Consider the following 18,249-nt stretch of genomic DNA (forward strand, 5'->3'; position numbering starts at 1 on the left):
ACATCCTACTCACCTCTTCTTTGGTGTGTATGTGATGGCTTTAGCATATACCTCAGTAACTGTGCTTGCCAAGAAAAGTTCCACAGGAATCAAACTGTTGTTTTGTCAGAAAAAAAAACATTTTGAATTGTATCTGGCAACGTATAGAAACCAAATACAACTACAGGTTCAATTATAGTCTGTTCTGCCTGGGAAGCAGGTCTATGGGAGTGGATAGCCATGCTCTCCATCAATGACATTTCCTGATTACTTTCAAATACTGTCAGAGATACAGAAAACAGCCTGGAGGCAGTTAACTGTAATGAGCTGCATATTAGAAGAAACACATTCATCTGAGTCCAAGCAAAGGCACTGTTGACTAATGGGGAATTATATTCTTTACCATTTCCACCTGTTTACTACCTCAGATCTCCACTACTGCTATTTTCTCTTGGATGGATATTAGCCTTCCTCCTTTCTTTCTTACCCTATGTGATATGGACGCTGGGAGTTGCAGAAGCTCAAAGCAGTGTGGAAGCAGGGCCAATTTTGTAAGACCAACACATGGGCAATGTGAGCTGAACTGCTACAGATAGTCCTTGATAAAAGCTCTGTTTAGCTAAGATGCACTTTGTATGTTCAGAATGAGCCCATGTAATTTGTTATTGTACTACTGTAACTTGCAATAGGCAAACATTTATAGCAGTCAGTGGAGCAATTCTAGATTTAAAGTTTGACACAGAAGCAAAAACAGGGCTAGAGCTGATAATTACAAATGAGTGATTTTCAGAGTGGTAAACACTAATAAATAGTAAGAAAGGTTTGTCTTAAGGTATATAAACAAAGCCAAGCTGTTAAAACAAAACAAAACAAAAACAACAACAAAAACCTGCAATCCACACCCAAGATTATATATCTTTATATATATATAGATATATATATCTTTATATATTACTTCTGATACCTTATATTCTTTGTAGTCATCCTATAAAAAGATGTTTCCTAAATGTGTAACAGCCTGGATAAATATACATCACTTCTGTATACAACCCTTCCATTTCCTTCCTACCTTTTTCTTCCTTCCCATGCATTTTTCTTGTCTTCTGCTTAATTTATTCTAAGATGTGGTCAGTTATTCAGCAGGGCTGCTGTCATCAGTTTATGCCAGTTATTGCCTCAAGCTTTTGCTATAAATTTGTAAAACGTATTCTGATCACTTTGACAGTGAGGTTTTAGTAAGTGACTAAAACCCAGGTTCATTCTGGGAGAAAAACAGATCCCCCCAGTTTCTACACATTAACCACAGGAGGAATATATAATGTAGGTACATCACTCCAGAAGAAATACAACTTCAGGCTTGGGCACAATTTAGTGGGAGCTTGTTTTCATAGAATCATGGAATCATAGAATATCCTGAGTTGGTAAGAACCCACAAGGATCAGTGAGAACAAATCCTGGCTCCACACAGGACCACCCAATAATCTGTGAATGTTGTCCAAACACTTCTTGAACTCCAGCAGGCTTGGTGCCTTGACCACTGTTCTGGGGAGTCTGTTCCAGTGTCCAACTACCTTCTTGGTGAAGAACCTTTTCCTAACACCCAGCCTGACCCTCCCGTGTCTGAGCTCCATGCCATGCCCTCGGGTCATGTCGCTGTCCCCAGAGAGCAGAGCTCAATGCCTGCCCCTCCGCTCCCCTTGTGAGGGAGCTGCAGGCTGCCATGAGGCCTCTCCTCAGTCTGCTCTGCTCTGCTCTGGGATGAACAAACCAAGGGACCTCAGCTGCTCCTCATACATATTGCTCTCTAGACCTTTCACCATCTTTGTAGCCCTCCTTTGGTCACTCTCTAATATAAGTTTTATGTCTTTCATATATCGTGGTGTCCCAAACTGCACACAGTACTTGAGGTGAGGCCGCACTAGCACAGATCAGAGTGGAACAATCCCTTCCCTTGAGTGGTTAGCAATGCTGTGTTTGATGTACCCCAGGGTACAGTTGGCCCTTTCATCTGCCAAGGCATGCTGTTGGCTCATATTCACCTTGTTGTTCATCAGAACCCCCATATCCCTTCCTGTGGGCCTGCTCTCCAGCTTCTCATCTCTCATCCTGTATGTATATTCAGGATTGCACCGTCTCAGGTGCAATTCTGACACTTGCTCTTGTTCTGTTTCAGAACAGAGAACCATATCAAATATGAAGTCATTTCAGTGGGTATGCATTATTTAAAGGTGTACACTAAAAGAAAAAAAATGAATGAATGCTGAATGCACGAATAGAAAAGAGCATAACATCTGATATCTAAAAAGGTAAAAACATCGTTATGATAGGTGCTATCTTATTTCTATGAAGACAAATCATTTACAGCTAGTAGCATTGCAGCTAGTTATTAAGTAATGCATAGCATGAACAGAAAAGTACCAATTATAAGAGTACAAAATAACATGCAACAAAGCCAGTTATTAGCATAAAGATAGCAGAAGTTAAACATAAACCGAGGAAAGCTTACCCCAAGTTAATGAACTAGCATATAGGTGAGTTAAAAGCAAAACAAATTATGTCATAATCATAGAATCATAGAATCATTTAGGTTGGAAAAGACCTCTCAAATCATCAAGTCTAACCACCAAATCACCGGCAGAGCTTCAGCTCCATCATAACACTCTAATCATGAGAACAATAGCACGTCAGTTTGACATGCTCAGAAGTCAAGTCATATCTCTGTCTTGCAATGCAGCAATAGGGATTTTTCTTCTGCTTTCTTATGCCATGTTAAGGTATGCTCTTTCACTGTGTGTTTAGTTCAGTAGTCAGGTATGGTATAGCTCAAAGGTCCCAATCCAGTAGAAAAGTTCTAACCTTTATAGACTGTGAATGGCTTCTCAACACAGAATCCCTAGCTGTAGTATGATTTTTTTGCAGCTGAAATCTGTTTTTAGCTTTGACTTAATTACCCCAAATTTTCCTTTGACTCCATGATTCAAGACAAATAGAACAAGGCAATTTATTTTAAGCATTTGAGTGAAATTTTACATTTTAACATTCTCCATAAAAATCAATGCTAAGAAATTTGTATCAATATCTCAGGCCTCCAAAGACTTAACCCCAACCACAGTCAGGAGGCGTGACTGGCAGCCACCTCCTCAGAAACTGCAGAAGAATGCTTGCTTAATGCTCCGGAAGGCAGAATTCCATTGCTATCACAAAAACACAAGCTTGAGGAACAGATGACTCTGAGGTATTGGCATAACAATCTTTCAATTCTACATGTATATTATTTTAGTGCAGTGTTGCCAGGTTCTGGGTTTTGTTTTCATTTGAACAGTCATTATAATGATTTGAAGTAGGCTTTAAATCTTAAAGGATTTTTCTCTCAAATGAGCAATGTCTACATTTTACAAGATAAGTTCCTTAGGAGGAGTTTGCACTTGAAGTGGAAACTGATAATAATAGTTGACTCCAAAGAAGATTTCTAGGCATTTTTGCAAAGTATTATCCTTTTGAAAGAAGATATAGTGGACATGTTTTTATACTAATTTAAAGAACATGGTGGAATGTTTAGCCCATTGAAAGATGCAGCTAATTGATCTTAGAGGAAATATTAAACTCTCATAACAATCGAAATTAAAAATATAGACTAAATGTTGAATGTTTTGTAATTCCCAAGTCAAATCTGCAAAACTGTACATATTGTAGGTATTGAGATTTATTTAATTTTTAAGTTAAAAATCTGTCTAACAGCCTGTGCTAAGGATAGTGAATTGGTAAAGATCATTTACTTTTTAGGCAAAAATGGAAGATAAATTGGCTTCTTTATTCTGTAAGACTGAATATCTCCAAAGAGATTTTAAATGGAGCCTGTTGTCTTACTAATTTGCACACCATGCTTTTTACTTTATGGTTTTTATTTATTTATTTATTTATTTATTTATTCTTGATTGAAACCTTGGTCAGGAACAGTTTAAACCCTAGTAGTTGCTAAGCATAACTCTAGGCCAGCATGTGCCAAATATGCCACAGCACGAAGTCTTTAGTTGTCATCCAGCATACTGTGTGTAAGCAATTGGCAAGCTTCTTCTCCCCCTACCTCCCAGGACTTTTGTTATTGAATTGCTACGTAGTGTATCTTTGCCTAATTGAACTCATTACTTAAGAGACTACTTTGTCTACACAAGTATTAAGAAAATATTATTCCTGAGTAACCATGTTTATATTCTTATGCTGGAACAAGAATGGGCTAGATAACATAACCAGATAAAATAATGAATAAACAGGCTCTAAAAGATGTTCTGCCATCTTTGCTGAATCTAGAGATACCCCTTAGAAAATCTACAAGGACCAATTCTCTTCTCACAAATGAGAGTTGGAGGACTAAGCCCATCTACCCAGGAGCATGGCATGTGAATTATAAAACCACATCAGAGAAGTCAAATCCATAATGGCAAGAGAAAAGGATGCTGGAAGTAGCAGTCCAATGAAGAATTAATTCAAAAGACTTTAAAAATAGATTCACAGAATCACAGCATCGTAAAATAATAGAATCATAGAATGGTTTGTGTTGGAAGGGATATTAAAGATCATCTAATCCTCTCTCCCCTCTCTCTCCCCCACCCCCCTATATCCCACCATGGGCAGGGACATCTTCCACTAGACCAGGCTATTCAAAGCCCCATCCAACCTGGCCTTGAACACCTCCAGGGATGGGGTATCCACAACTTCTCTGGGCAACCTGTTCCAGGGCCTCACCACCCTCATCGTAAATAATATCTTCCTTATATCTAATCTAAATCTACCCTCTTTTAGAACCATAGAACCATAGAATGACTTAGGTTGGAAGGGACCTCAAAGATCATCTAGTTCCAGCCCCCCTGCCATGGACAGGGGTGCCACCCATTAGATCAAGTTGCCCAGGACAACCTTCTCTTTCACTAGCCCCAGAACAGCACAGAATGTCATCAGGGGAAATTCTTCCATATTTAAATTAAGGAAACCATTACTCCTTGTCCTGTCACTACACTCTGTGACAGAGTTCCTCACCAGCTCTCTTGTAGGCCCCCTTTAAGTACTAAAAGTAAGTACTAAGTACTACTGCTGTGAGGTCTCTCTGGAGCCTTCTCTTCTCCAGGCTGAACAACCCCAACTCCCTCAGTCTGTCTTCATAGAAGAAGTGTTCCAGCCCTTTGATAATCCTTGTGGCCCTCCTCTGGACTTGTTCTAATAGTCCATGTCCTTTTTGTGCCGGGGGCCCCAGAGATGAACACAGTACTCTAGGTGGAGTCTCACAAGCACAGAATAGAGGAGGAGAATCACCTTCCTCAACCTGCTGGCCACACTTTTTTTGGTGCAGCCCAGGATATGGCTGGCTTTCTGGGCTGCAGGTGCACACTTCCAGCTAATGTTGAGCTTCTTGTTGAGCAACACCTCACAGATCCTTCTCCTCTGGGCTGCTCTTAATCCGTTGTCCACCCAGCCTGTATTTATGCTTGGGAGTGCCCTGGCTCTGGTGCAGGACCTTACACTTGGCCTTGTTGAACATCATGAGGTTCACACAGGCCCACCTCTCCAGACTGTCCAGGTCCCTCTGGATGGCATCCCTTCTGTCCTCTGTGTCTACCACACCACCAGCTTGGTGTCATTGGCAAACTTGCTGAGCGTACACTCAATCCCACTGTCCATGTTGCTAATAAAGATGTTAAATAGAGCTATGTAAAGGTGTGCTGGAATACACACACAAAAAAAAGTATATTTCTATCTTCAGTATATAAATATCTGTCCTTGCAGTCTTTGCCATTACCCCCAGACTGAACGTGGCCAGTGCAGGAGGTTGGGGGCACCCCATCAACCAGCAACACTTTCCCAGGCAATTTTAATGTGGGCTGAAGGATATGCTCCCACACAATGCCCAGGCTGGGTTTATAGGGTTATGTGGGAGTCAGGCCAATCCCATTATTGACTTTGGATGTAACCATCATTTTTCAAGGGAGTGAGAGTCTTGGAATTGGTATGGATGCAACTTTTGTTGGGCCAGGTAGCCTCTAGAATGGGTGCAGGTCTGTTACATTCATTAGTATAGATATACCTTGTATATAACATATTTGCTCCAGTATGTACTGTTAATTATAGCAGAACAAGTGCACTAGGATTTATGGTTTAAAAAAAGGCAAATGTCTTGCTCTGGTTAAAAAAATGATATTTTAATCACCAGCACCATTTGATATTTCTAATATGAGTGTAAATCAGGAGTGATTTTGTAGAAATTAGAATAACGTCTGTGTTGGGTAACAAAGATCAGAATGAGGAATTTTATAGTTGTATTATCAGTATGTGCTAACGGCCATTTTCATTCCCATTTGGGAATGATAAGCTCTAGAAATACTGAAGCACAGATTTATTATTTTTTTTTTTTCTAAGATGCTGGAGCAGGGATAAACTGGAAATGTGCTTGGGATAGTCCCACACACTAGCATTGACTGGACAAGCCTTCTAGTTTTTAGAGTTTCCTCAACCTAACAAATGAACTTGTCAAATCAGAGTATTTCCTGAGCCAATAGGAAATTCTAATGAGAAGCTGCATGTGGGAGAAACGCTGCTCAGCGTCCCCCCAGAACTATTCTTGACTTCAGAGAAGTAAACCCTTGTGGAAAAAATAAAGTTCATGATTCAATAATTGTGTTGTATGTTGTGTTGTTTAAGAGTGTGGTCCTGCTTCTTTATTATATATGTTAAAAACAAAACAATAAAGTAAATAAAATAAAATCTGATGCTAATGTCTCAAACTCTTTTATATTTTCAGTTGTTCAGCAACAGTTCAGCTCATATTTGTGCTTAACACCACTATTGTCATGATATCTGTATTGGCTGCTTTTCATGTAGCATATGATCCTTTTATTTTATCTCCTGTTTAGCACTGGAAATATAAAGGTAAAGACAAAAGACAAAATACTGCACTTCTCTGAAATATATTTCTGTCTCTGCACATTATGTGGATAGTTCCATTTTAATAATAGCAAAGTTTGTTTATTATTACATTTTGCTTGTTGTGTAGAAGAAAATTAGCCACTAGTTAAATGTAACTTTGATGCGGGTTTAGGGGAAAATGAGTATTTCAGAAAAGTATGGAAAACCAAGGTAAGTGTGAAAGTCTCCAGTTATATAGCACTTAAGAATGGAACTAGTTATATCTGTAATAAGTACACAGATGAGACTAATAAACTTGAATACATCAATATGCAAGTGAGCAGTAATCCTGAGTGGAAGAAACATTTTGAAATTTTTCAGAGTTTTAGGGTGCTGAGTTTTGCTATATTGATTCTTGTGCAGTATCAATAGTGCCAGAAAGAGAAATGGATTGGAAATAGGCAGAAACATGAATATGGGCTAGATGACATGGCCCTAAAATTAAAAAAAAATAATAATTTCCACATCCTACAAAGACAGAAATGTGTTGTGTTAATCTAATGATGCCTTAACAGAAACAGGTGAAGAACATGGTCATGTACAGCAAGGCAAAGAAACCAGAGAAATGAGCATAGCAGTGCTACGTTGCAGAAGAGAAAAAGAAGAAACGTCATAACAGAAGAAATCTTGGCAAACTTCTTCATGACGGTAGTAGGATAGGGGACTAGGAAAATTGTCAGCTGCAGAAACTACCAACCTCATTTGATAATCTACCTTCTGTGAGGTTGGAATGCAGATACTGTAATATGTCTTGATAACATATATAATAATGTTCTTCCAATGAGTAATACTGGTTGACACTGCTGTTAGTTTAGTTACGTTGTGGAGCATTGAGCTAATGTAAGGGAAAGTACCACATTATTGCCAAAAGCTGGAATGAATGTCACTTTCAATAACACAAAATACACTAGCAACTGTTTGAAGACTTAACTGAATTTTCTTTTAAGCAAATTTTCACAATGCACAGGGAACTTTTTCTGCTACCTATTATGTATATTAGCTGATACCTTATAAATTCTGCTGGTTTCAGGAAATCTGTTTGGAATTGGATTATGGTAGACTAAAACCCATGTGAAGGACTAAATTTTAACTGTTCAGTTATCTAGAAAGATGTGTTGGGAAGAGTCATTTATTGGAAAATGGGCAGATGAAAAGGCAAGTCCCAATTATATTTTACCTATGAAACTCTTACCTGAAAAGATGTGTTCCACTGTTTGAGGTGTTTGTTTACAAAGAGAATGTTTAAAATGAATGTTTAAAAAAGCAAAAACCCAACCCAAACCTCCCAGATCAGGCACATTATTCAGTATAAAGTGAGAGAAAACAAATGGAAATGTGCTCATATTTCCTGATGATCACATCCTTTTATGTGCACATTTCATTTGCTGCACACAGTAGGAAATAGAATAGGAAAAAACAACTGATTGGAAAAACTGGCTGAGTAGCAGGTGCTAATCCATACCTAAGGAAGGCAACAAGCTACAATATGGCTGGTAAACAGAACTGGGTAGTGGAGAGATGTCAGTAACTCCCAGAGGTAAAAGAAAGAGAGGTTTGCCCATCACTGCTTCTACCTTTACTCCAAAAGAGTGAAATCTAGCTTCACGGAGAACACCTTAAACAAATCTAAAACAAAAAAAATCCTGAAACTCAAAGAAAAAAGACAAGAGTATCAATAGAATTAATTCAGCTAATATATTTAGCACATGAACAGTTGCCTAAGGGGTTGCTTAACATAGTACTGTAAATCAGATAATTATGTATTCTTACATCTAAAAAAATATTAAATATAATTTGCCAATCTGGGAAAAAAAATACTTTCTGTTCAACATCCAAATGATAGCAAACATTATCTTTGGAATTAATTAATTATTTATTTTAACATACTTATATACAGTGAGCGACTCATCCTGATATAATAGTTTGCTTCAACATAAACTAAGTAAAGACTTTTATGAATTAAAGTTTTTAACACATTTGAGACTTAGAAACTTTCCTCACAAGCCTACATAAATATAACCACACTGATGATATGTCTTCTGTTGTAACGATTTTCAAACTGTGTTTACTAAGGGCCAACACCATTTACCGATGTTTTAGTTGTATCTGAGATGGATAACGCTTGAACAAAATAGTCAACACACATTTTGAAATTAATTCTAAGCAGCTAAAGAGATTTTAAACGTACATGTTTATAGGTACATGTATATTATATATTTGTGTATAATAATATATACACACACATTTATTTTAATGTTTAGCTTTAATAGCAAAAAGTACAGTAGAATTCCACTGATAGCAAGATTTGATTCTAGATTATCCATAGAAAATTGGTGCACTTTCTGAAAATCAATACAAGCTCAAAACAAAATGTGATATCAGATAACTCTAAGCTGTAGTCTAAACCTGATAATCAATTTGAACACCTAAATAATTGAATGAAACCCACTAGAGTAATTAGATATTTGATAATGAAGAACCGCCATTGGAAAAATGTTACTGAGTAAAATTTTTTATCAATCCCAAATAGGTGAACATACAACATTTAGGATAAGGCCTCTCAGTCCTGACTGGAGCCTGTAAGTACTACTAGAGTACAAATAATAAATAATAGTACATGTACTGTAAACTCTCTAAAATCAGTGGTAATACCAAGCATTTTCCATCTTTGAAACACTACAGACATAAAATTATTCCTCACAACACCCCTGTGAGGTAGGTACAAAAGTATTTCCCCATCTTTACTGACAGGGCAACTCATCCCAATACTACAAGGTGCTAGCTGACTTGTGGGCGGGGGGCTAGGGGGGTGTTCAGTCCCTGATTCCCAGAGACTGCAGACTATTTGTAGTCTAGAGACTACAATTATCAAGCAAAATAAGAGTCTAATTAGAGATTTGCCCACTTCCCTAAAATACATCAGTGGCACAGCCCAAAGCTTTTGGCTTTCTAATATGACACTTTGTCAGTGGATTAAGCCATTCTGCCTTCTGAAAAAAAAATAGAATACTATATATTGGTGCTACTACATGCACAAACATGTATTTCTCTTTGAATTAATCTGCTGATACCTTTAATATCTGCAAAGGGAAATAATTTTCCTGTTAGTGTCTACATTGCGTAAAAATCTCACAGCCAGATTCTTGTGTTTCTGCTTTTGTACATAAAAGTTACAGGTTCTTTTACTCATTTATATGCAAAGAGACTGATTATTCATTTGATTTCATTCTCACATCAAATTCTGTATCAAGGAACAGTCAACTTTTTTAGACTCAGATTTCAGGACCTCCTTTAAAATAGGGATAATACTGCTGTCTGTACTAAAATATATGTATTATCTTTTCCCTCTTTTAAAAAATAAATCCAGAATGCTTTTGCCTACACATACTTTTAATATACTATATAGCTAGTCACTTGGGGTATCTCTACTGAAGTCCATGGAGATTCCAGTGGTGTAAAAGCAGGCACAATGAAGTTGGGATCGGGATCTCCATCCTCCTGACCATCTGTGACTGCTTTATAGCAGCACACTAACAAACTTAATGCCTTCATCTGAAGAAAAGAGTGTGAATGGCATGTTTGTTAGCAAATCCTGCAAGCTACACACGTACCTGATCACATCGCTGATGACTTCATCATTCATTATGTTAGTTTTACAAACAGATGTAAAAAAACAGGCAGTTCTTTTGACTTCTGCAGAATTAGAGAAAAAGGGAAAAAAAATAGTACACGGTCTCTTCCAAATGACAGAGTACATGCAGATAAGTAAATTAGAGGCAACAAAAATACAGACAAATGCAGCTGTAAGAAAACAAAATGTTTGCCAAGATAAAAAGGACAAAATAGGTAAAGGAATAGATATTATATTGACAGCTAATGAAGACAAAAGAAAAAATAAAACAGACAAGAAAGTAGTTATGTCAATCATTTGTCATAAGTGCTCTCTTTCTAATAACTTGTGGAAAAAAAATAAGTGAAGAGTTTGAATGCCTTTACTTTCACAATGTAAAATAACCCTCCCCTCAAAATATCATAGCATGCAATTTTTCTGATTATAGAGTTCCTACATGGCTCTATTTTTAAACATCTGTAATTGAGCAGACATTGACAATTTTTATCCATGTAACACATTTTAATCTTTTTTCCTATAATAACAAAAATAACCCATTGCATATTTAAAAAATAGATACCACTTCTGCTTTCATCCTTTTTGTGGGGGAGGAGAGGAAGGCAGGTAATTTTCCTCTTATCTTTTAAACAGTATCATAACTATCAGTGCCCCTTCGCTTTCTTTCTTTTTTTTTTTGCATATCATGTTTTCCCTCAGCAAGGCCCAGGGATGTGTGTGCAGGGTCAAAAACACAAGCACAAACCTATTGTTGTTGAGTCACCAGAGGAAACTCATACTCTCTTTGCGCAGACTTTATAAAACCATAGCTAGGCCACTGAAAGATGATTAATTCAGATTTTTTTTCTTTTATTTATTTTTTGTCCATTTTAAATGCAGCAGGCATTCATCACTGGATTATAAAAGCTTGAAGGTTACTCAAACATACAGCTTTTTTTGCAGGAGATACTTAATCACACGCCTAACTTTAAGAATGTAAATACTTGCATTTAAATTAACATGAAAAAATAATTTGCTTAAAGTTAGACATGCTTTGACAAATTGGGGTCTTAAAAAAATGAGAAAAACACAACAAAACCACCACCAACAACAGTAACAACAAAAAAAGCCATAGGTTTCAACATACAGAATATGTCATTTGGAATGAATGGATGCGATTTCTCAGTTTTGTTCTTATTTTTGTATTTTAGATTTTGAACTGCTTCTGATAAATTTGTTCACAAATTTTATCATGCAGTGTATCATGAATATTAGGCAAATGCTTAAACAACATGAAAAGGAAGCTTTTGTTGTAGAACTACATGAGAAGTGTTAAGAATGAAATCAATTTGAAACAGTAGTATTTCCAAAGGCTGTTTTCTCCCCTCCGCATTTTTTTCTTCTACTGTCTTGCAAGAAATGCTCTTAGGATTTATTTTTATTGGAAAAGAGACTTGAAGAATTCTACCCCTTTGCACCATTAATATATATTAGAATTGCATTTGAATACAAGGTGTCGACCTTATTCCGATTTTCAGATGCAACGATTAGAAGTCATTGACACCAATCTACTACAAGTGACCTTGTTCTCATATCTTGCTCTGTTATTAGAATAATCAAGGAACGCAATTCAGAAATAATATTACATCCTGCATTTTATTCAATTCCATATGACAAAAATAGTAACCTAGACTAAGACATCCATTTCAATCAGTAGATGTGTCAAGCCAACAAGATTTAATAATAAAAAATATTGGATCTAGGTAACAATTCCCAGCTGGTTCAGGGAGGCTCCTAGCCCTACATGGTATCGCAGTATAAAAATAGTGTCTCTCTTCACCATGCAGAGAGGATTGACCTAACCCTGAATACAAAATGGGGTCAGTCTTACTGTACCATCATCAACCATCTTATTTACACTTTACATTTTTCCTTTTTTTTTTTTTAAACTTTTACTTTTTTTTTTTTTTAACTTTTCTTCCTTTTTTTTCCTTTTTTTTTTTTTTTTTTTAATTATACACATCCTTTAGGGAATCAAGATAACACTACATGGTACCAAATACTAAAAAAAAAAAAAAAAAAAAAAAAAAAGTCACACCAAAAATGACACAGATAAATAAAAACATTCAACTGTTCAATTGCTGAAATACAGCAACATTGAGCCACCGCAGTTTTCTCTTTTAAAATGCTTGGAAACACCCTTAACCACCAACATACTGTGGAAAAGAAAAAAAAAAAAAAAAAAAAAAAGGAAAAAAAAAGAAAAAAAAGATGTTATATTGTAGAGGCATTATAGATATATAACTTTGTTTATATATAGATATATATATCTATATATCTCTATCTCATCACTGTAGAAAACGGAGCTGTATAGTTCATCGTTCATTTCCAATAGAAACAAACAGCTAATAACTCTTTGCAACACTTTTCACTCCATTACATGATGGCTGAAATAGTCCATCCTCTCACAGTAATGGTTTTTGTTGTATAAGAAAGATTGTCCTATTTTTCAGTCTCAACTGAGAAGACCTCACTGTCTGATTCATTCTTCAGGGGCATAAAACTCCTTGCGCTGTTACCCAGCTACCCATAATGTCCCTCAAGCAATTCTGCTGGACGGAAGTTCATAGTGTCAGACTACACCATGCTTGTAATGCACAAAAATGAGGTAGTACACAAAATGTTTACTGTTCAAGTTTTGATTAAGCCCCAGTCTCCTCTGCATCTGCAGCCTAACTTACAAGTGGAACCATTCCCTTTATTTACTCACTGTAATTTAAAGAATGCAATCAACATAAAATTATATTCGATTAATCAGAGTACATTGTGCTTCCAAGCAATCTGAGAAGATAATCAGCAAGAGTTGGAAAAAAATACAGAACATACTGCTGCTCATACTGCCCAAAAGTTATTATTTTGTTCCCCATGTTATTAGGCAGTCAACATCTTTCTTGTGGGTATGTGTGAAAGAGACAGAACAGATTACAGTAAAATTAAACCTACACAATGTTCTCCTTCATCTATCCTAGGCTTGTATTAATATCACACTTCCAAGATAAATTTATCAGAATTCTGTTGGGGGTGGTCACGCTTTTAAGTGGGCTTTGTAGGAAAGTTAAATGAATCATTTCAATTTAAGAAATGGCAGGCCCCATATTTCCTAAGGATCTGACAGTTCTCTGCAGCTTTTCTGCTTCGTTAATAGAGGTCTCTCATTGTTTGACCTTAAAACAAAACAAGAAACTGTAACAGGGTTTCCCCCCTTATTCCTTAAGTCAAAGTACTATTTATAAAATAGTTTACATCTTTGTTCAGTTTCAAATTATAGACAAACCTCCCTAATACAAAATACTAAAAGTGCAATAGTATAAATTAAGAGTTTGCAACCACATTATACAAACATTACCTTTTTATTGTACAGCTTTGATAACACGAAGTATTAATCACAACTGCTTATAAAGTTGTGAATAATTTATGGTGCTAAGGTTTGTCTGTAACTTGTTTTCCGATCATTGAACTAAAGTCCACACTACATTTTTTTTTTCATTTAATAGAACAACTGTCCACATAGCAGCTACAAATACTTAAATTAAAAAAAAAAAAAAAAAAAAAAAAAAGTTTGTTACTGACAGGTACTTGCACATGAAAAGCATGCTATCTTTCCCAATAAAACTTCACAATTTTGCCTGCATTGAAATAAACCACTTACTTATAGTAAAGCAAAACTTGCTTAAAAAATAAAAATAAAAATAAATCACATAGCCAGATGTATTTTGCAGTACAAAAGCTTCATTTAAGTTTGGGGCTAGTATATTGTCTGTTACCCGCATAATCTTAACATTATAAATACTACAGACAAGGATACTGTAATAATACACAGAATTGGGGTACTAAATCACTTATTTAAGATTAAGGTTCCTAAAAACATAGTCCATGTTGCTAACCAATTTGAACAAAAACAGCAAATAAGTGTGACAGAATGCCATAGTGAAGCCCCCCTTTCTCACTTGATAATAAGTTTTGTAAGAAGCAAAGTGGACGTAGACTAGCCTCTTTCTGTTTCTAATGAAGTTATCCAAGGATTTTTTTTTTGTTTGTTTGTTTCTGTTAAATTAAAAGGTTTCAAAGTTCTCAGTAACAGTCAAACTCACTGTTGAAAGAAGTACCATGCAGATCTTGCAAGACAACTTTTCAGCAGCCACAAAGTTAGGTATTTCTGCTATGGGTAAAATTTTAAAGGGAACCTATGCGTTTAGGTCAGGAAACTAATGCTTAGCTTCAAAAGCTGTACATGGAAAAGGACAAGTGTTGTGTTGAGTAGCGGTCCAACAGTTATTCATAATGAATGCTTTTAATTTATGCCAATCTCTTTATTATCCTCAATAAATCTGGTGAATGGACGACTGGCTCCAGTTTCAGAACTTGCTTTGTCCAAACCAACAATGGGAGGGCTGCTGCCTGTGCGAGCTTTGTCCATGCCACTGGTAAGGTTACTTAGAGGCGGGATGGCGCCTCCGCCTAGACTTACTGGGAGCTGAGGAATGCCTCCGTTCTGTATGACAGAAATCTCATTGTTCTTCATAGCAAGTCCATTAGTGATAGCTGCAGCATATTGGTTCCAAAAATTGGGGTCAACATTCATGGCCCGAGCTGCCAAATCTTTCTGGAACATCTCAGAGAACTTCAGCGCATCACCACCCAGCAAAGCCATGGGGTTTTCCACGGAGAGGCGGCGGCCACGGCGTGCAGGGGCATTATTCCACATGTGAGTTCCCATGTGAACCTGCAGAACAAACAGGACAAGAAACACCTCCACATTAGCACCTTCAGTATTGCTTGCTTAAAAAAAAAAAAAAAAAAAAAAAAGTCTTTTAATTCTTTTAATTCATATTGAAAACAAATCAGTTCCAGTTAAGACACAGTTGTAAGGCGCAGTCATGCTATACAAAGGAAATTCCAAACTTTGTAATCATCTTTCAATGTGCATTTGTTTCTTATCAGTGGAAACAAATGCAGCACCACAAAAATAAACTGTACATATCCTTTTAGGTTAGATAATTTTGTATGCAAGCTGGAAGTTCTTCATGCTGAAGATTACCAAGTACATTATTTTTACTAGGAAATGGGCATTTTTTCTGCCCTTCCCCTTTTTACATCTTGTCTCTTTTCTTAATATTTTGTCTCATCCCAGAGGCATTGATTATTTAAATAATATTAAAAAAATAATAATAAAAAAAAATCAGGACATGTAAAAATATATTCCTAAGGCTGTATCCCGATGGTTAACCACATTATAGGAATAAGAGGCATCAGTCCCTTAGTAACTCATTTTAAATTAGTAAGAAACAGCTTTCTAGTCTGCAATGGCTGCAAAGCAGAATAGAAAATGGAAGTCTGTGATAGGCACACAAGGAGCCGAGTGAACTCTGCATTTCTGGTTTATAGGGAGTTTCTTTTGCACTGATGTTCCACAAGAACTGCCAGAATGTGTATGTCAGCTGACTGCCTGTTCCATCATGGGTGTCAGGCAAACTACAATGTGCATGTGCATATACCCAGAACAAGTTTTAAAGCATACATCACTGCACAGACACTTTTAAATCCCTATCTTTAACACAGGAGAAACACCACCATTGAACAAACCTTGAATTTTCCTTATCTCCTGTCTTTGGGACACACACTTAGCACTAACACCTGCTAAGTTCAAGTACAGTGCCTTATTCCCCCCGAGCCTTTACAGTCGTATTTGGCCTCTTACCTTAAGATTCCCCTTTGTGGTAAAAGCTCTACCACAGATTGTGCAACCAAACGGTTTTTCACCAGTATGGGTGCGCTCGTGTATCTGCAGTGCACTTGCTGAGGAGAAGGTCTTCCCACAAGACTGACAGTTGTGCTGCTTGGGAGTCCGGCGAGGGGGGGGTGCCAGCATAGGGGTGATCCCCGGACTCATCACTGTCTGTGGTGCAGCAGGAACCTGGATTCCAGCTGGAAGCGAGGGAACCTCACCCAAAGAGATCGGCTTGCTGTGACCATTCACTTCCATTTTGATCATGGTAGGCGCTGTACTGGTGACCAGGCTAGGAGTACTTTGGCTGGGACCTAGAGTAAAGTTGGGTTCAAATAACTGAGAAGGCAGCTCTTTTAATTTGTGCGTCAGTAAGTGCTGTTTTAAATTACCCATAGTGGAACACCCACGATTGCAGACTGTACAAACAAATGGACGTTCTTTAGTATGGCTGCGGTAGTGAATTTCCAATGCACTCTTACAAGCAAAAGGCTTGCCACAGATATTACAAACAGTACTTTTAAACTTACCACGTTCTCTGTTCAGGAACAGCAGGCTAAAAGGAGCTTCCTCTTTGATGACCGGTCTTCCTGGGTTGGTGGATGTCAGATCTAGTGCGCCTCCATTTTCAGTTGCTGGTGGTGGACTGTCTGGTTTTTCTGTCTTTAATTGTATTTCTTGTGGTTCTTCCTGGTTACTGAGACCTGGGGACTTTGATCTAAAACTTTCACTATTGCTATTTACAGGAGACAGAGCTTGCATGGAGGAAGAAGACTCTGACATTGCAGGGCTGCCTGCACTCTGGCTTTCAAGATCGCCAACAGCCGATGAGGAGTCATTGCTTAAATGGTCACTTTCTCCTGATCCATTTTCTATGGATTTTAAACTGGTCAGCTGCTGACAGTTCATGACAGAATCAATCATTTTCATTTGATTCTCCAAAGCAGCAATACTGGAGATCACAGAAGGCGGTGAAGAAGGACATGACCCAGAGTAAGAGATAAGGGGTTTGGATGACTCACTTGCTGCATCCTTTAGCTCTGGGTCCTCTTCCATAGAATTTTCATCAATGTCATCATCGAAGTTGCTCAGTGTGTCAATGTTCTTCTCATCGTAGGAAAGCTCTGAGTCCATGGCATCCTGGAAGCCCTCTGGTAATGGCGTGTTTGGAATTTGCCCACCCATATGCATACGAATATGCTGCTGAAGAACAACTGCATTTGTAAATTTCTTCTGACAAATGGGACATGAGTGCTGTACTCTAAGTGGGGGCTTCGCTCGATGAACTCCAAAATGTGTTTTTAGATTGCCTTTCGTAGTAAAGGCACGTCCACAAATTTTGCATTTAAATGGTCTTTCTCCTGTATGCGTTCTGTAATGCATCTTGAGAGCACTCTGACAACTAAGCACACGGTGACAAATGACACATTGATTTGGATCTGTCATCTTCTTATCAATGTTCTCTACCAGCTGTTGCAGTTTTGAGGTTTCTGATGTTTGCATAGAGTCTAGCAGACCACCAAATGGAAATTTTGCCTTAAACTGGTCAGACATTGCTGGAAGCACAGGGTTTGGGAGGCTTGTTGAAACACTGCTGTCTGTAACGGTAGTAGGAACTGAAGAAGTGGAAGCTGTGGAAACTTGCCCACCTACAGAGAGTTCCCCGAGCCTTGTGCCCGTGGGAGGCAGACTGACAGGTTCTGCCTTAGTCAGACATGAGCCACTCTGAATGGGCTGCGGGGATTCAGCAGACACTGGAATGCCTGACTCAGATGTGTTGAGGCTCGGGGATAAAGAAGTACATTCACTGGAGGCAGGAGAAGGCCTCTGGGGTGACCGGCTCATGGGAGTAATGCTTGGAGAATCTCCAAAACTGTTCACACCGTGTATAGTAGGGGGCAGCTGGAGCCCAATGGAAGTTGGT

The 18,249-nt window shown here is 37.7% G+C and overlaps 1 protein-coding gene across 5 annotated transcripts in view; it reads right to left on the reverse strand.

Annotated features, from left to right (window-relative positions):
• Positions 1 to 13,492: 13,492 nt before the first annotated feature.
• SALL3 (spalt like transcription factor 3) overlaps positions 13,493 to 18,249 on the reverse strand; it is a 22,624-nt gene continuing 17,867 nt past the window's right edge. For 3 of the 5 annotated variants that reach the window (XM_082753531.1, XM_082753530.1, XM_082753529.1), the window contains 3 exons: positions 16,856 to 18,249; positions 16,299 to 16,639; positions 13,493 to 15,323 (listed from right to left, as the gene is read on the reverse strand). The exon at positions 16,856 to 18,249 is cut by the window's right edge. In XM_082753531.1, the coding sequence (XP_082609657.1) occupies positions 14,892 to 15,323; positions 16,299 to 16,639; positions 16,856 to 18,249 (2,167 nt within the window). In that variant the 3' untranslated portion in view covers positions 13,493 to 14,891. Of the gene's footprint in view, positions 15,324 to 16,298 lie in introns of all 5 variants that reach the window. The other 2 variants (XM_082753528.1, XM_082753532.1) reach the window with 2 other exon arrangements.

The sequence above is a fragment of the Aythya marila genome (genome assembly GCF_965140915.1).
Source record: "Aythya marila genome assembly, chromosome: 2".
NCBI classification, from domain to species: Eukaryota; Metazoa; Chordata; class Aves; order Anseriformes; family Anatidae; genus Aythya; species Aythya marila.